The sequence below is a fragment of the Parasteatoda tepidariorum genome, chromosome 7, assembly GCF_982258835.1.
Source record: "Parasteatoda tepidariorum strain Cologne lab strain chromosome 7, Ptep-v5.0, whole genome shotgun sequence".
Lineage (NCBI taxonomy): Eukaryota > Metazoa > Arthropoda > Arachnida > Araneae > Theridiidae > Parasteatoda > Parasteatoda tepidariorum.
In genome coordinates, this window is record NC_141761.1 from 106314564 (window position 1) to 106334630 (window position 20067).

General features: G+C 28.4%; 3 protein-coding genes across 5 annotated transcripts in view; 2 read left to right on the forward strand and 1 right to left on the reverse strand.

Moving 5' to 3' along the window:
• Positions 1-4184, forward strand: part of DEF8 (differentially expressed in FDCP 8 homolog) — a 30475-nt gene extending 26291 nt beyond the window's left edge. For both annotated transcript variants that reach the window (XM_087168439.1, XM_043053336.3), the window contains 2 exons: positions 1900-2009; positions 3948-4184. In XM_087168439.1, coding sequence (XP_087024565.1) covers positions 1900-2009; positions 3948-4026 — 189 coding nt within the window. In that variant the 3' untranslated portion in view covers positions 4027-4184. The remainder of the gene's footprint in view (positions 1-1899; positions 2010-3947) is intronic.
• Positions 4185-6408: 2224 nt separating this feature from the next.
• On the reverse strand, positions 6409-9957 carry LOC107455592 (immediate early response 3-interacting protein 1). The gene is made up of 3 exons (XM_016073217.4): positions 9713-9957; positions 8801-8899; positions 6409-6503 (listed from the first exon to the last, which is right to left on the reverse strand). The coding sequence occupies exons 1-3, from the start codon at positions 9801-9803 to the stop codon at positions 6448-6450; spliced, it is 246 nt and encodes an 81-aa protein (XP_015928703.1). The 5' UTR covers positions 9804-9957; the 3' UTR covers positions 6409-6447.
• Positions 9958-10154: 197 nt separating this feature from the next.
• On the forward strand, positions 10155-19582 carry Mat1 (CDK-activating kinase assembly factor). 2 transcript variants are annotated; one of them, XM_016073215.4, is made up of 2 exons: positions 10155-10384; positions 17911-19582. In XM_016073215.4, the coding sequence occupies exon 2, from the start codon at positions 17941-17943 to the stop codon at positions 18850-18852; it is 912 nt and encodes a 303-aa protein (XP_015928701.3). In that variant the 5' UTR covers positions 10155-10384; positions 17911-17940; the 3' UTR covers positions 18853-19582. The 2 variants fall into 2 exon arrangements, with proteins under 2 accessions (XP_015928701.3, XP_042909272.2); XM_043053338.3 differs by having other exon boundaries at positions 10171-10321.
• The last annotated feature ends 485 nt before the right edge of the window (positions 19583-20067 follow it).

Consider the following 20067-nt stretch of genomic DNA (forward strand, 5'->3'; position numbering starts at 1 on the left):
TTTTCTGTGACAGATCATAATAATATTCTTTTATTTTATTTATTGTTATTAATTCACATCATTATGTTTCTATTTTAATGCATATTAAATACAGAAAAAAGTTCATTTTATATTTCTATTATTTACTTATTTACTCACATCACTCATAAGTGTGTGATTTTTCTTTTATTTGATTCATCCTATTATTAATTCAAATATAAGTCATGATCATATTTCTGCATTAGTGTAACAAATGCAGAAAATATTTATTCAACTTTTATCACTCTGTAGTGCCAAGTAATGGTATTCTTCTTTTATTATAGTTATCATATTAATTATTTTTATCTATTTAATATTTTTAAATACAAGACCTTATGTGTCTCCTTAAGAGTATTTTTTACAGTTGTTTTGTGAAGGAGAATAAAATATTACTCTTTGACAGACATAAGAACAATGTAACAACAATTTTTTAATTTAGAAATTGAAGATTTATGAATTATAAATATCTTGATAAAAAGAACAGCTTTTAAAAAATGTTTTTATTTTTATTTTTTATTACTAGAAATAAGTGTGAGCTTAAGAATTTCTCATTTATAGAAAAAATACAAATTCTCAAATCATTCTGCATAATTGCTAGCAACTATACCTGTATTAGTTTTATTTTATATCAGTAATATTTTGTTATATTTTCATTATTTGTCTTGTTGCATGTTTAATGAGCAAAAGAACACTTTTAATTTTTATAGATATATTTGTTAAGTTACTTAAATATTAAAAGCTTTTGTTTGAATTTTAATCAAATAAATCATTGTAAAAGTATGATTTATTAAACTTAGATTTGTTATCCAAACTCTTCCTTTTACTGAATCATTTTATTAAGTGACTGACCAAATACAAATGAAAAAACTTTGATTAACTGGAAATTGTTCTTTGTGATTCTACCATTTAACTATACTAAAAAAATTTTTTGCGCTTTATAAATCCTGTCCTCTAATACAGCAATAAATGTTTAACATTTTCTTCATTATATTATTTAAAAAGGCCAATCACTGGTCTAGTGGTTACTGTACTGAACTATGGGAACAGTGGTTGTGGGTTCGAATCCCACCATAGGCATGGATGTAACTTTCTGTCTCTCTCTATGTTTTATGTCCTTTCTTGTGTGTGATTGTAACCTGCCCTATAAACAGGTTTGTGGTTGTATGACATGGGCAATACTACTCTACCGCCATGGCTCAACCGCAAGTGCACACTGGTTAACGATATGAGAGTAGGAATTCTGATGTCAATGAAAAATAGACCCATTAGAAAAAAATAAATACTTGACTTCATGTAACCTTACCTTCAGACTTGTAGATAAATGCTTTCCACAAAAAGTCATGATGTTTTGCTAAACTTTTTTCAAAGACTTGAAAAATCAAATTTTTTGAAGAAAACAACAAAACACTGTGACGTATATTTTTTTACTAATTTTATTTTTCTATCTGTTATTTTAAAATATTAATTAAATATTAGTAACTCAATCATAGTAAATAATTTATGTTGAAAATTTTTCAATGTGTTAGTTTCTTAAACTTGAAACGGTTATTGACAAATTGGACTTTTTCAAAATGTGTAATTATTCCACTTGGGATTAATCATATGTTTTATTATGGATTAAAGTTGCAAGTTCTGTAAATAAAATAAAACAAATGACATAAAAAACTTAATGTTTAACTAAATGATTTATTCATTGATTTGGCTAATAGTGTGTATATGCACCATTTTATTTACTCAATTAAGTATTATTTTTTATGCATGAAACTTTTTTTGTCTTAATGAATGTAATTTAAGCATATTTAATAAAAATAGTACTACATTTTTTTAAAAATTTCTATGCTTGGCCTAAATTGGGTTAACCTTAAGTTTGTTATATTTCAGGGATGTAGAGGTAAAGGATTTATTTGTGAGCTATGCAAATCTGAAGATGTAATATTTCCTTTTGATCCTCGAACTGATATATGTTGCAGCTGTTCATCTGTTTTCCACCAGTAAGTATTACTATATGTATCAATAATTTATAATATTTTTTTTTTCAGATTTGTTAATAGGGTACATTAAATATTATAAAAAGTTGATAGTTCATTTTTGTGTGATTTTTCAATTGAGAACTGTTGAAACTTGGTTGATAAACATACAGGAGAGTGTAGGAGTTCTCTAACAAGGCTCACACGGGCCAGGAAGAAATAGAAAAATCTGAAATTGTCAGGAATTTTGTTTATATAAATAGATGAAAAAAATTTCAGGTTAATCATTCGGTATCGCCGAAAACAAAGCAACACTTTCACCAATCTAGTTCGTTGAAATATACTTGTCTATCATCGCTACAATCTATGTGCTTATACTTAAAATTTCACTTAATGTAATTTAGTCAAATAATTTCAGCGAGTATCATTAAGCTAGACGTTTTTGTTTCACTAAAACTAAAGAATTAAAACAAATACACAAAATTAAAAGAAATTCTTATGCACATTTTTTATTATTTATTAAACAGTTAAATAGACAGTAATGTTGGTATCGTTTTCAACATTTTTATTCTTCGAGTAAATAGGAATTTTGTTATATCGAAAAATTATTTTATATGTATTTATAAAATTTAATTCCTGTTTCTGTTGTCTAGAATTAAATAAATGCATACTCTTATAACATAGATTATATTAATTAAAATAATCTGGGGTGATTGTGACACAAAGTGAAAAACCCTGAACATTTTATGTGCAAAAAATCAATATCAAGATATCAATTTATATACCATACATGTTTTGTACTTAATATAATTTTTTTTAACATGATTTATAATTAAATTGCCCATCAGTGATGAATAGAATCAAGTCACTGTCACATCCTTATAGTAGTAACTAATCTTAGTTTTTACAGGAATCGCAAGATTTGTTTTTTAAAATCGTGTGAATATGAAATCGCGAAATTGAATGTTAAAATCTTGTGAATATATTATTTTAAAATTGCGTGAATAAGTATCGTGAAGTACGATTTTTAAACCATGTGAATATGAATCGCAGCGTGTAACTTTTAAAGTAAGTAAATACGAAAATCGATGTTTGCTATTCAAACCACGTGAATTTGAATCACGATATTAGCGGATTCCAGCGCAGTTTTGAATATTCAAAATGGCAAAATTCTGCCAAACCAAAAAAATAAATTGGCCTATTCGCAGAAAAATCACGTGTAAGTAAGTGTCTCGGTAGCGCGAATTAGCAAAATTTTAGATTGAGAAATTCTTTGAAAATTTCGTCGAATTATAAGTTTTTGATTAGCTGAGAATCAACAGTCTTGGGAAAGGCGGAATTCCGCGATATTCCAAGAAAAATTATATGCCCTGCTACTAATTTTTGGATCCAAAAGGATAATACGAAAAACCCGAAATTCTGGGATACAATCACCCCTGCATAATGTGAAAAAATCAGCTGGAACATATTATTTTTTCTTTTACCTTAAAAAACTTTTTTTTTAAAAGAAAGAATTATGTTGACTTGTTTTGAGGAAATGTATGAAAGTTGTTTTGTATAAAAGTTTGAGAAACTTTTAATTTATTAAATAATTACAGCTTTAACTAATTTTAAAAACTAACAGAACATGAAATTAGTGATGGTCTATTTTATTTTGGGCATTTTTAAAAGGTATGCATTTAAAAGGTTTTACATAGGTATGCATGTCAAAATCTTACGGAAACATTTAAAAATGGTCAAGTATACGAATTCCAATTAGCAATTAAACTCAAAATTATAAAAAAAATATGAGTGAGTTTTCATTTGTCAATATTCAAACTGAAAATATTTACTTATTAAAAAAAAAAAAAAAACCAACTCTGATCAGAACAGTGTAAAAATTCTTACAGCATTCTGTTGTAAAAAATTGCATACTTAGCTTATCATAATTACATTGTTCCTTTCTTTTTTATTTTCATTAAGAGATTGTTACCTTCGTTGGGAAGGTCCTTGCCCAAAATGTGCTCGAAGGGGAAAACTTCCTGTTGCTGCTTCAAATTAAAGAACATTTTATGACCTGATGGATGTGTATATAACATTATATATAATTCAAATATATTTTAATTCTATATGTAAAAAGATTTTATTGCAAATGTAATTTTTATATTTATTTATGAAAAATATGAATGTTTTACTTAATAAAGATTTAATTTTATTGTGTATTAGTTTAAAGTTATTTAAGAACCAATACTCGCATCGATATTTTTATTAAAACTTTGATAACATTCTGCGGATAAATGCTTTCTGTGTACAATTTTTTCTTTTGCTCAAACTTCAGGTATTTTTGCACGTAACATTTTTTCAACTCTTTTGGTTATTTACCAAAATCATCTCTGTAGTATGAATCAATATAGAGTTCTACAGAAATGAAAAATTTTCAAACAAATTGCACTAAAATGAGGTGGTGGTGAAAGAATAGTTACAAGAGTTAATTAATGCGTGAAGAAAGTTTTTTACTTGAGATTTTGTGTTTGTAGAAAGTTTATCATAGTCCGCATACATATTCCAGAGTGCGTAGCGTTTTTAAAAAGTGCTTAAAGATGCTTATTTTCGATTTTCAAAAGCCCTTAAAGGGGCTTTTTTCATTGTGTATTTTTAAAAAGTGCTTAATTTTCCCTTTTCCAAAATGAGATTTTTCCTTTACCATGTTGGTTTTCACTACAAATTATGCAGAAAGAAATTGTTCTATTCAACATTTTCACAATTAATTCAACCACAATCTATTTCGGTGTATCGTCAGCCCGTAGCGTATTAAAACACCATTCGATTTATATGATTCAAAAATTTTTACAATTGTTAAAAACAATGCCGAAAGGTTTTTTTTTTTTTTTTTGACATAACGGTTAAAATCAGATTGTCAAAAACTTTCCAATCCTACCTAATTGTGATTTTTTTTTCTTTAAAGTGCTTAAGAATATTATTTTAGTGCTTGAAAAGTGCTTATTTTTTGTTGAATAATTGCACCCTGATATATATATATACCAGGGTTACCACAGAAAAAAAATTAGTTGCTTTTAGTAGCCTAATGCATGAAAATAAGTTGCCTAAATAAGAACAAAAAATTTTCAATAATATGACTAAAATAATATTATATGACTTAATTGTCATATACCACGATCCATTTAGTCAAGTTGGTGAAAAATGATAATTTTTATATAAACGTTAGTGCCCTAGCAATAAAATAAGTAATTTGAGTTTCACGTGTAATAAAATTGCATAAAACAATGTGATTTTTTTTTTAAATTGTGAAAATTCGCAGCAATAACTGTCGATTGAAAAACTGCAAGGATGAACGAGGATATTGGCGCAAAACAAGTACGTCTATGAGTGATTTCTTGAATCTGCGATTCAAACTCCGCGTGCCAATATCGGAATTTCATATTAATATCAAGAATATCAATGATAATTAAGTAATGAAAAACATCGAAACGTTAAAAAAAAGTTAAAATTTGCAGCAATTGCCGAAAAATATTAACAAAACATTTTCAACGGAATTGGTGCGAGTTGTAAGCGATAAAGGGAAGACTCAAATGCGTAAACTAAAATTTCCATGTGCATTATAGATTAAAATTATGTATATGAATATAAAAAACGCAACTTTCAGCAGAAAAGAAAGCCAAATTTTTTTACTTCATTATTCTTTATTCTCAAATGAGAAAATCAAGACCATTTCTTTACCCTCCGCTGCACGAGTTGGGCATGTTTTGAACATAATTTTGAAGGGAAAATTTTTTTTCGAACATTTCTGCAGAAAAGGAAGCAAAAATTATTTACTTAACAAAGGAAAAATTCTTCTGCAAGAACTCTAACATTCTGCTACGGGGTTATTTAGTATTTGTCCGAATTATCTGAACCTCACAAGATAGCAATAAAAAATTCAAAGTTGCCTTGCAATTCTAACTTCATGGTTTGAATTGTTTTAAAATTAATTACTTACCTGTAAATTATTTATCACTCTTTTTTTACACTGTTTTATTTTTTTAAAAATTATGTTCACTGTGACATTTGAAACCAACTTTTTCCATCGGTCAGCAATAAGGATGTATATTTTTTCTGCGTGGGTAGGAGTACCTGATGATTTAATAACAGTTTTCCCCGAGGAAATGTTAAAGCTTGCTTAAAATTAATCAGTGCGTTTTTATTTATTTGAGACATTTTTTAGAAAGTCTATTTCATTTTTTTTTAGATTTCTTAATTTTTAAAGGGGCTGTGTACCTTCATTTATAAAATGTGAGAGGGCTAAAGCCCCCCACCCCCCAGGTTCCACAGTCCCTGTAATGAAGTTCCGATTACCTGACAAGTAACCATTATCATGACATTTAAGCCAACACACAAATATCACAAAAGTCTTTATAAAGAAATAAAACACATATGAATGTGTTTCACATAAAACTTTATTGACAAAATGAGTAAAACATTCAAATCATCCTAGAACTAGCTTGAATATAATAATCAAAGCATTCAGGAATATTAATGGAACTGAAAAGAAGAAAAAAAACAATTTAGCTGATTAAAAACTGATTAATTTCAGCATAGATTTTGTAAATAAGTATTAGTCTTTATAGTGCATAGTAACATTTTAAATACTAATAAGACTAAATGAGTAGCTCTATAAAGATTAATAAGACTTACACTAGAATTATATGAAATAGTAGGCAGACACATAATCTACTCCTCAATGTCATCTTTTACTCAAACATTTAAGGTCAGGGCTGCCAACAAATGCATATTTTCCAGAATATTTTATAGAGTGGTAGACAATTAAAAACTGAAGCTTCATAAATTTTTGGTAATTTTGTTAACATTTTGAAATCCTCACCCCAAGAGATGGAACGTAGCGGCATTTCATATGAATAATTTACATAGTGATGTGGAAAATAACTTTAAATACAAACGTGAAACCTAAGCGGACAGAAAAAAATTTTCTGTTTATGAGAGTTGTCCGTTTATGGGAAGGGTACCCTAATAACGAAGTTTAACACCGTAAATTGTTTTTAGAATATTTTCAAAGATATAGGAGACAATTAAATAATCTACAATAACTATCTACAAGGATAGTTATTTAACCTTCAAAAAATATGTTTTTGATAAAAAAGAATATATAAAACAGTTTGATATTAATACATAATTCTAGATGTAGCTGCAGACAATTTAATATAATTTTCCTATTAGTACAGATATTCAAGTGAGACATATGATACAGAATAGGAGCTTTTAGTCTTACTGTGCACATACACAACTACAAGTGGCATATTGAGTTTATTATTACTAATAGCTTACATAATCACGTTAAATATGAATGCTCAATCAGATAAATTTTTGTTAATTTAAGCTTTCATACTTATTGCTAAAAAAAATTTTAATGGTCATTTTTAGTTTCTTCCAATACATCCAGTTTTTTCAGATTTCATTCAACTGAATAACTTTCTTTGGGACAAAATGCTAACCCTGGTGTGAATATATAATAATACAGACAAATCCTATTTTAGCGAAATCTGAAATAGTGAAAATTTCAATGCAACAATTATTTTCCGAATCCCTGAAATGAATCTCCATAGAAACAATGGATTAAAAATATCGATATTACGAAATTCGTAATCCAATTTAACGAAGGTGAAAATAAGCAACTTTTGTGAGCTTTTAAAATATTGATATATTTTCTGCATGTAGAGTACAAATAGATCAAAACTGTAATCAAATGTAATATTTATTATATTTTTATGCGAAAAATTCCAACATAACAAAATAATTTTGGTTACAGTTGAAGTTCATAATATCGATATATAGCAAATTTTTGTTACTGCGTAGAGATTGCTTCGATCCCTAGGAATTGACTAAAGCAGGATTCGACTGTATCTGCTTGTTTTATGAACAATCTTTTATTAAAATAGAAGAATGCAGAGTACTTTTCCGCTAGTCGGGCGCAAGCGAAACATCGCCAAATAATGTAGAATTCCGCCAAATTTCTTTAAACTATATAGAGAATGTTAGTTTGGGGCCATGAGCTCTATTCTCTGAATTCATTCAAAACAAAGCATGCTTTCCTTTCTTTCTTCCATCTTAATTTATGCTTTAAAAAATTATGCAAAGCTGTTTTGCTTTAGGTAAAAGCTGTTTTGTTTACAATTCATTAATATTTGTTTATAGTTGAGCTAGTTTCGATTACTATTAATAAATATTTGTTTATAGTTGGACGTTTTCGACTTTTATTTCGTTGACTGTTTTGTCATTCGCTTGCCGACTTGGCTCGCGTTTAGTTCACAATTGGAGACATTTGCGTCCGGCTGTTTTGTTTACAATTTATTAATATTTGTTTATAGTTGAATTTGTTTAGCTTACTATTAAAAAATATTTGTTTATAGTTGAATTTGTTTAGCTTACTATTAAAAAATATTTGCTTATAGTTGAATGTTTTCGACTTTCATTCCATTGACTGTTTTGTCATTCATTTGGCAATTTAGCTCGCATTTAGTTTACAATTGGCTACATTTGCACCCGGCTGTTTTGCTTACAATTCATTAATATTTGTTTAAAGTTGAACTTTTTTAGCTTACTATTAATAAGTATTTATTTATATTGAATGTTTTTGACTTTTATTCCATTGACCGTTTTGTCATTCACTTGGCTCGAGTTTGGTTCTCAAATGGCGACATTTGCGTCTGGCTAACGGAAACGTACCGAATGCAGAAAGTTAGATTAACAGGCTTATAAAAGTAAATCTGAAAATATATAACATAATAAATAATTCTATAACTAAATGATTAAAAATTACATACTTCTCATTACGGTACGAACTGAATGTATTAAATTCATCAACTGGCCTTTGACACCAGGCTCTTCACCAAATCCTCTGCTTTGGTCTCTACCCCATCCAACTATACAAACATAAAATTATTTATTCATATTTCACAATTTTTTTAAAATTACTTTATACAAGAACTATTCATTTGCCATATAAGTGTACTCATAAGTCCAATAATTAATGACCAATATCAAAAATATTTGGAATCAAAAATAATTTATGGTATGCATAAATAGAAATAGCAAGTTTAAAATCTATTTAGCACCTTAGAGATTGTAGTTGAAGAAATATTTCTGTATTTTAATCTGTCCCAACTACAAGCGCCAAATAGATATCAAATTTGCAATTTCTTTTTAAAAAATATGTAGGTGTTTTGCGGGGTGTGACTACAAGTTATATCTTTCAAGTAGGCCCTTTTCTATGATGTTTTTTTTAGTTTCTCGCAGGCAGCTGCTCGGAAGTTCGCAAGACTTTGCAATTATTCTTACACAGATCAAGAGAGGGAAATATTCTCATGATACGAATCCCAACGCCAAATAAGTCACCAAAAGAGAACCCAGTTGTAGATTAACATCTTTAATTATAGTCATAGGATAACATAGTTTTACTAAAATATTCACAATACATATGAAATATTCACATGTATATAACAATAATTTAATAAAAGAAAATTATTTACAAATTAAATAATTTTTATAGCCCAAAGATAATGTGTTTGTAGTAAAACACCGTCTTAGTATAAAATAATAATCGCTTTTGATAACGAAAACTCTGAAACCCCTTGAAAATAATTATAAAAAAGATTAAAGAGCCATTAATTTCCTTTTTAACCTAGCTTATTTTTAATACCATAACGAACTGAAATGAGACAAACGTTTATTTATACCTTTGGCCAAAAATCGTTCTTCATGAAGTACAGCGATGGCATTAACACAAAGTAAGGTAGCTTCAAATAAATTATATAAAGAAAAAACCATTATAATAAACTTTCTATATAGGCAAAACTAAATAAACAAAATTTTAGGCATTTTCCTTTAAGTTAAAAGAACTTTCTATTTTCCTTTAATTACAAACCATAACACTGACACTTATGTCCACTGGCACACGTCTAACTGATTGATGATTGATTGACAATTTTCAGATGTGTGTTCAATTTAGGCTTATAAGCCTTTGTCAAATAAAAGCAAGATAACACTTCGAACCCGCTACCTCTGCATTTGAGATACCGCTCAACCAGAGAGACCCCTTGATGATTGATTAACTTTATAGCATTTGGTTATTCGTTTCCACAGAAATAGGTAACCGGACACCATTGATAGCTATGAATCAATCAATCAATTAAAATTTCACATACTCCTGATGAGTTCTACTTCATTTTGTAGTTCTTTGTTTTGGACTAAGTTTTGTCTCTGGTTTTTTTAATAAAAGGGTCGCAACTTGATTGAAAATATACTATTTCTATTATTAGTTTATTTAGTATGAAAATAAGAATTATGTAAGCTAAGAATTGCGCAATTGTGATTCGTTGTAAAATAGTTATTTTTTCTCTTGCTATCAGGTGATTGACATTTCTGTCTATACTAGTTTAACAAAACATATGAGTATCATATGTGATAATGTTGTTTAACATATCATAAATGAGAATGGGAGGTACTTTCGAAAGGAAATTCAACTTTATTGTTTTATTCATACATATTATTTTTTCATTCATTCATTATATATATATTTTCATTTTATTTAATATTTGTTATTTTATTTAATATTTTTTATCTTATTTAATTTCTGTGGGCTTAAGAAAAATAAAGAAAAGGTTGTCGTAGGTCTGCCTGTTTTGGTGACTTTTCGCAGCGCTGGCTAATTAAAATGTACCAAATCGAAATATTAGAATTCTTAACATGTCTTTGGGAAAACTCTGACTGCCAAAATATTCATGATTAGGAATTTCAATTGGGAGATATTTCCATATTGTGATCTGTAGCTCCAACTAGAATCACTAAGGTGCCAAACAGGCCCGGACTGGCCAGTAGGCAGACCGGGCAATTGCCCGGTGGGCCGGTCTGGCCTGAGGGCCGGTTGGACTGAGCCAGCAGCACAAATTTTTTTTTTATACATTGCATGAATTTCAAATAATATTGTGCAAATAATAATAATATTCAATAACATATACATGATATATGTAGTAATAATAATGTTATAATGTACAGGGTAATTCAGATCATGCTTGCCACCCATTTTTTTCGAGAATGGAGCAAATAATTGATTTGAAATGAAGAATCTAATAACTAAATCGACACCAAGGAATTCAATAGTGATATTGTTAATTCCCGGAAGTACCGGAATTTGAATGCAGTTTTGATTTTTCAAAAGGAAACCTATATCTTATTTGGCATTGTATTTGGCGTATGGGCCTATTGGCCTAGGCCGCTGTAAAACTTTCAAATATCTTATTTGGCATCATTGGAGAGGGTTTTCGAAAAAAAGTAACTTTTACTTGCAATTTTTTTAATATCTCTTACAGGGTTGGGTTTTTGACGTCAAAAAGTGGTTTTTGACATGACAAGGGTATAATACTGGTTTAAACCGTCAAAAACCCGTCAAAAATGTCAAAAACTGAAGTTTGACAAGAAAATATATAAACTTCAAAACTACCAACAGTTGCCATGCATTATATTGAAATTTAATTATACTATAGGTAATCAGCAGGTTTTAAAATATTTTTTAATTAAAATTAAGGTAAAATAACAGATTTAAAATCTCAGAAATTTATATTCAAATGCATGTGCAGAAAAATTTTGCACAAAAATTGTTTGAATATTTTTATTTAAAAATTTTTTCTTCTTTTTGATACTTAAGAAAATTAAAAGTTTATTACTATGCATTTTTGACATATAAGGAACATATAACTAATATTTATAAGGAACTTACAAGTTATGTTCTATAAATACAAACTTGATACAAGTATATAAAACTTTTTTTTTTAATGTTATACCGAATATCTTTATTATATAGTATGTTAATTTGAATTTAAAAGTAGTTATATTTATGAATAATGATAAATATAATTCATATTGTTTATTATATTTATTTATAATTATTACACTTATCATTTTAAAACAATTTTTATCTCTTAATTTTTTTTTCTCCACTTGTATTAAGAATACAAATAATGCATATCTTGAAAGCAAGAAGTAATTATTCAACAGCTGAATATTTAGATATTCAACAAAACTATATCGTATTCAGCAAAATGAAATTCACAAGCATTTGGATAAACTAAATTTTCAGCATAGTAAATGAATAGGCTGAATATACTGTAAATCGACACTAACTACTCTGTGTATTTAACAGAAAGCACTTAAATTTGTATTGTCTTATGTTAAAAAGATTATTAAGAAGATTTAAAAGAATATTAAAAAGATTTTTCTTTAAAAGAAGATGTCTAATGTACAAAACTGCTAATGTTTATCTTTAAAAATGTTTAATTTTTAGTATAATCTATACTATACACTAAATTTGGTTATAAATAAATTTCTTAATAATATCACTGCAGATTTTTAATGACACATGAAAATGAATATACATAATATTACAAAAGATGTGAGTTTTCAAAAGTACAAGATTTTGGTTGCTATTCAAAATATAAGTGTTTCTTCAAAATTTAAAATTTATTTTTTCTAGAACATATTTAGAAACACTATCCTTTAAAAAATATAAAAATTTTATGTATTAATTAAATTTCACATATGAATATAGGTTTTTGACATTTTCGACATTTTTGACAGTGAGGTTTTTGACGTGACGGTTTAAACCATGGTTTAAACTGTCAAAAACTGTCACATGTCAAAAACCTGCCAACCCTGATCTCTTACTGTTCTCAAGATAATAGATACGAAAAAAATTCTGATTATTTACTCCAATTTATCATTTTTATAAAAAATAATTCTTAAATTATCAAAATCGCTTCAATTTTTATAAAACATGGGAAGAAAAGCACAAATGTGTTTTAATGAAGGTAAAAGACATTATGACGTAAAAAAATTTTTTTTAGTGAATATGTCAAAATCTATTTAATATGTATCTTTTCTTATCTATTATCTTAAAAATAGTAGGAGATATTAACAAATATTTTAAGTAAAAGTTATTTCTTTTCAAAAACTCTCTCCAATGATGGCAAATAAGATATAGATTTCTATTTAAAAATTATATGAAATATCGTGTATATGAAAGACTTCTCGCTGTTGTGGAGTGTAAATCTTCAACCGGACAGAATGTGTTTTCCTTAGTGGATTCAGTTTCAAAGTCTTGTAATATAGATATAACAAAGTGCATCGGTAAATCAACTGACGAGGCTGTAAATATGCAAGGTAAATATAAAGGATTTTCTTTCATGGCTTTCCAAAGAGTCCTCTGGTCAAATTCATGTTTGGTGTTATAAACATGTCTTAAATTTAGTTTTATGAGATACCACGAAGGCACTAATTGAAAGGGCGTCGCTTTTCTGCCTACTGAATAGCGTCGCAGTATTTTTCCGTGAATCATACCAACACATGAACATCTGGGAACAAAGTAACGAGCACGGAAATAAAAAAAAGCTCGCAACTATTGGAGAAATGCATTGGTGGTCCAAAGATTGTGCATTAAAGAAAATTTTTGGTTAATTTTCAAACTCAGATTCAACTATTAAGCCGTCATATGTCACTTTGATTACAAGTTTAGAAACTATACAACAAAATTCAAATTTCAAGCCAGATATCCGTGCAATGGCAAAAATATTTTTAGAATCATTTTGCAAATATGAAACAGCAATCACCGCCAAAATATTCTCAAGAATATTTTAATTAACTACACCGCTCTCACATTATTTGCAAATCTCTGGTTTAGACATCTTAAAAGCTTTTGGAATGGTATCACGAACGTGTTCAGAACTAAAAAAAATAGTGAGAGATTTTGAATGCGTACAAAAAGTTACAGATGATTTCATTATTCGCTCAAATAAGGAACTTGAAGAAACTGAAATTCAAACAAAGTTTCCGTAAAAAAGATTGAAGAAAAGAAAATTGATGCCTGGTGAGACAGCGTCGAATGAAACAGTTTTTGATGATGAAACCACTGCATTTAAGATAAACGTCCATAACATTATTTTCAGCACAGTTGTAGCGTCAATGGAACGCCGATTTCCGGCAAATGGAAAATTGTACGCCGATTTTTCCTATCTATTTAAATCCGAAACGTTTCCCCGAAAAACGCTTTAACAAGCTTCAATCTGGCGAACTAAATGAGCTAAGCAAACTCTTGCTAAAATTTGATGAAACAGCTATAGGGGAAAATTTGCGGATTGAACTAAGAAATTTAGCTTTACATTGGCTGGGGTGTTTGTGCTCCGGGGAAACCCCGGAATTCCGGGGATTTTGAACTTTGATACCCGGAAATTCCGGAAAACATATCAAGAGGACTTAAAAACATGTATTTCAGATGAGTCACCTATAAAAGTCTCTGAGAAACCTTCTACATTAGCAGAAAAGCAAACTGCTTCTCGAGGAAATTTCTACAACTGTAAATGAGGAAAATAAAAGTCAACCTTCCTGGAATTATGAAGTTCACCACAAAAGAAAGACAAGCCCACAAACATCAGAAAATTAAAAAAAGCAGCAGAAATTAGATAATTTTTTTTAAAGAATTCAGGTAATTTAAAATATTTACGTAAAATGTAGTAGTTTATATGTTTGAAAATTTATGGTTATTAATTTTGCAAGAAAAGTAATTTATTGAACTTTTATAATTAGGTCATTCAATACTTCATAATTGTAATTTTTCATTTCTCTCCCCCCCCCCTTCTCGAAACTCCAAAATGTCGGTAGTAAGTCTGTAAAAGTTTCAGGGGATTTTTTGGGGTCCCACAAACACCCCTGCATTGGGAAAAACTGAAAAATTCAGAATTAGAAGATTATAAAATAATCACAGAAGATCATTCAAATTAAGATAATAACGACTTTACTTTGGAAACAGAAGAAGTAAGTTTAAAATGTGAGACACGCAGTGCGTGCAAAAATTTTGTTATTTGTTGCTACAAGATGTTACAGAGATTCAATTTATTGACCAATTCTTACAATTTAATTAGTCTAGCATTAAAATTTTTACTAATATTGCCAAAAAGTCAAGTGGCTTGTGAAAGATCATTCTCCACATTAAAAGTAATTAAAAATCGAATAAGGAGTACTTTATCTTCGGATAATTTGAATGCTCTCATGGTAATGGCAATAGAAAAAGATCAATTAATGAAATTAGATAGCGACGACATAATCGATTAAGAGGCAGAAAATAGTGAGCCTCTTCAAAAGTTAAATTGAATTTTAATTTAATGACTTTTGAAGAAGCATTAAATCTATTTTTAAAAAATTCTTTATATAAATGATTCATGTATGTGTAGTATAATAAATATTTTTATTTACTCTTCATCTTTCACCTTCTTTTTGATTTTATCAACTATGTTTCCTCATAAGAACCATGTATTTTAAACTGAAATGTATTCTACAAAGGATTATTCAGCAATTTTTATCTACTTTCTTACTTCGATAAATTAACTTACGTTCATGAGAGTTTATAAGTAAAAAATGCCTAAAAATGATACATTAGGAGCCGCGTACGCTTCGCGCATGCGGTGTTTATGTGAAGTAGAGGGCCGATATCTCTAAAATGCCCGGGCCGATTTTAGATCCCAGTCCGGGCCTGGTGCCAAATAGATTTTAAACTTGCAAATTTAAAAAAAAAAACATGTAGATGTTTGTCTGGGGGTGGCTACAAGTTGGTTCCTTTCTATGATGTTTTTTTTAAAAATTTATCGCGTGCCAATGCCCGAAAGTTGCCAAGAAATATTAGGTAGGTGAAGCCACAGATCACGATAGTGAAATCTCCCCTTCAATTGCTAAAAATGTATACTATGAAAACATTCCAGATAAAGAAATTGAATTATTTTAATACAACATATTTATTTAACAGAGCTTTAATTTAAGATAGAAATTCGCATACTTGGTTTTGGATGAATAATAAGAATCATCGCTATAGTCTTATAGTTAATATCTGTAGTTAGTTAATACACATTTGAAAAAGATGTTTTATCTCTGTTTTTTTCTTCATAAAAAATTCATTCTCATTTCTTCTTAAAAACTTCATCTTCAAACTTCATTCTCAATAGCCTTATAATTTTGAATCAAATCCAGAAAGACAAAGGAACTCCTAGATCAGGGGTGGCTAACCTTTATACACCAACGTGCCATTTTTTCTAAAAAATTGTTTAATGAGGTCATAGACGTACCGTCAAATAATTTTGACTTCGTGATTATTGGAAAAATAATAATACTAAATACTATCAAATCAAAACTCTTTATTTACATTGAAAAAAAATACATTTTGCCATGTCTTAAAACAACTTAAAGTAACATCAGTGTGACTTCTGTTGTTGCAAATTAGATGACAAATAACTTATACGTATTAGGTTGTAAGATGTTAGTTTAAGCAGGACTGTTAATTTTTTTTTTTGCTAGCTTGTTTTTTTATGGTTATTAATTGTTTTTTAGCATTAATTGTTAATTTTTTTATTAATAATTGTTTATTATTTTGTTTGTTTTTGTGAATTTTAATTTAATTGTTTCATATGCTTCATAGTGTAATAACATTTGTGTAATAACAATTGTGATCGGTGGCGTGCCCAAAATATTGTGCCTCGTGCCATTGGTTCGTCATCCCTGTCCTAGATCAAGTATTGAGAGAACATAAATCTATCACAGTTAGCCTGATGGCAGGGGGACTTTAACCCCGGAAACTGGTTTTTGACATTGACATGTTGCGTCGAAAAGTGTCAAAAACTGTTGAAATTCGTCACCTGGGGAAAGTTTTTTTTTTAATGGGGGACATTTTATAATATACTAAATCATGCACAATACTTGCATTATTGTACTACTATAATTATTATTTATATTATATATCAGGCAAAAAAAGGTTACCAAAATTATTGAAACTATTAATCAGTTTTTCTAATTGTAATCTTAATACTGAAGGAACTATCTTATAACTATTTGATTCATAATACAAGTAAGAACTATGGGTTGTTAATTATTATCAATCTAAATATTAATTTTATTCCTTTTATGTTACAATGTAGAGAGATTTTTTTAGATTAAGTAAAATTAAAGTGTTCACCAATAATTGTCTGACCTCAAAGTATAAGTTCTTTTATTGATTCTCAGTATTTGTTAATCAAGTCTCCTGCAAGGATATGTTTACCTAAAATTTGTTCTTAACAGCTAAATTTTAAAAATCTTTGAATGAAAATTTTATAAAATATTCTCCAAATTTTATTAATTTATATATTTAAAATTTGAATGGATTATTTGTTGATATTATGAGGGATTACCTAAAATTTGTTCTCAACAGCTAAATTTTAAAAATATTTTAATGAAAATTTTATAAAATATTGTCCAGATTTTGTTAATTTATATGCTTAAAGTTTGAATGGATTATTTGTTTTATTGTGTTAAAAATAAATTCAGGAAAATCTGCTTCTTTTTGTTCTTTAAAGTTAATTAATGTTTAATATAAGCATGTTAAAAATAACATTACAAGGATCTAACAATTAAGAATTTCTGCATATGTGGTGACATCAAATCTAATGCATTTACTTAATATGTAGGTTAGTTTCAATTCTATTCAAGAAAATTATTAATATCAATAATTGTTGTACCTTTTACTGTCTGCTTAAAAAAAAAATTTTTTGCCGCTATTTCATGATAGACCTAAACTGGGTTAGCACTTGGTCTGAAAGAAACCTAACTCTTCAAAGACACTGGAAGAAACTAAAATTCCCCAACAGGATTGTTAAACGATAACTAATAAGTGATAGTTCATATTTGAAACAAAATTCAGTTCAAAAAAGTAAATTTTTTTTTACATTATCTATTTTAATACAGGATATTAAAGTCCGTTAAGCTAACCTGAAATCTAAGATGTCCCAGGCATCTTAGATTAAATTTTGATATAAGAATATATTTTATGCTTAATTTTTTATTTCTCTGTTTCTTTCTTTTTTAGCTTTACTTAAAAGATTTTAAAAGAAAAAACATGGAGGATATAGAGTGCCCAAGGTGCAAGACTACAAAGTACAGAAATCCAAACCTCAAATTGATGGTCAACATATGTGGCCATGCTCTTTGCGAAAACTGTGTGGAATTATTGTTCGTTAAGGGCTCAGCAGCGTGTCCTCAGTGCAACATAGCCCTGAGGCGGAACAACTTTCGAGTTCAGATATTTGAGGACTCTTCTGTGGAAAAGGAATTGGACATTCGCAGGCGTGTCATGAAAGACTTTAACAGGAAAGAAGAAGATTTTTCCTCCTTATTAGACTACAACAACTATCTCGAAGATGTTGAGACAATTATATTCAATCTGGCAAATGATGTAAATATCGAAGCTACAAGACGAAAAATAGAGCAGTATAAGAAAGAAAATAAGACACAAATACAGAAAAACAAAGGAAAGCTGAGTAAAGAAGAAGAGGAATTGGAATGTTTGCTGGAGTCTGAAAAGGAAGCAGCTGAAAACAGGAAGCTCCAAGCTATAAAGGAAGAACTGGAATTAGAGAAACAGAAGAGGAGAAACAAAGAAGCTTTGATAGATGATCTCATGTTTTCTAATAAATCAGCCAAAGATATACTTGCTACCCATTCAGAGAAAGCAGCTTTAGAGCTCAAACCAAAGTTAAAAAAGACAAACCCTTTTTCAACTGGCATGAAAACTCAACAAGTGTTTTTACCAGTGCCTAAACAAAACAATCAAAATATGTATATTTACAAAGATTTTAAGTTAGATATAGCAGGACCGGATATATTTTCTCCCAATACATTAAAGAATGAGGGGTTCACGATGCATGTACGCAATGCGTCTGAACAGGAAAAAGCTGGCGGTTTCCTCGCAGAGTTTGCTTGCGATCGTGCATTGCAAGATGCATTTTGTGGTATTTATTTCACTATTTAGAAATGTCATGCTCAAGAAAACACTTGTGTTAAAAACACTGTTTAATAAAATATTTGTTTCATATAATGTTAATAGTGATCTTAAAAGCTTGAAGAAAATGTTGTATTGCTTTTTTTTTTTTTTTTTTTGAGAATATGGTTAAACTTTTTAACTTTACAGCAAGTTCTAAAATCTCAAAAATTATTTGGTTTCAATTAAAAAAATAACCAAACTTTTTTTTAAAAAAAAAAAACAAATGTACAAAAACACCAAAAAAATGATGTACAAAGAGATAATAATTTCAATAAAGTAATCATAAACAAATGCCTGGAAGCACACCAATTTATCGATGCTTATTCCACTAGGGGATATTTTTGAACTCCTGGTTTTGTTTGTATCGAAATGTAGAACTAAATAATATTATCATCTTAAATTTTTTACTATTCATAAGATATTTATTCTACCATTTTATCCAGGTGAATATTAAGGCTATATCATTTATTTCAGATTTTTTTTTTTTTTTTTAAAGAATGGTGGTTTCTTAATTATTAAAAAAAATTGCTAATTTGGCAATAAGTATATTTCTGGTTAAAATAAAAATTGTTATTATTTCAGCTTTATTAATTGTCTTTTAGTTAAGTGTGTTATTTTGTGGTGTTATTCAGAACTGATTATTGATTCTTTACTTTTTTTCACCCCTGTACAAAGAGCATTTTCCAGTTGTAATAAAATAAAAATATTTTAATCTGTTTTCATTGTGTTGGTATATGCTTTTCAGTTTTGTACATGGCTTTTGCGTAGTGTTGATTAATACTGATGTATTTATTGATTACCAGAAATTGATATTCAGCCAATAGTTCATAATCGTTACTTTTTTACTATTAAATGTTAATTCCTTTTTAAATTAGTTTTTATATGGCATGAGTTTTTAACTAGACGTACTGTCTCTTTTAAAACATTTTTTTGTATAAACAATATAAGGTAATTTTTTATTTCATTGTAATCAATTGTTATAAGATAATTATTTGGCATTGAAATAATTACAAAACATTATTGAAAGATAAACTCTTCAAAAGAAATTTAATATTAATATCTATCCCTCTTATTAATAGTTAACTCAGGGTGGCCACTCAAATCAGGTTTCAAATTTCCCTGATTTTTCCAGGTAAAAGTCCTAAAATTTCCAGATCAATGTGCTTTTTTCCCTCGTAAAGTTTAGGATGGATACAAGAAAAA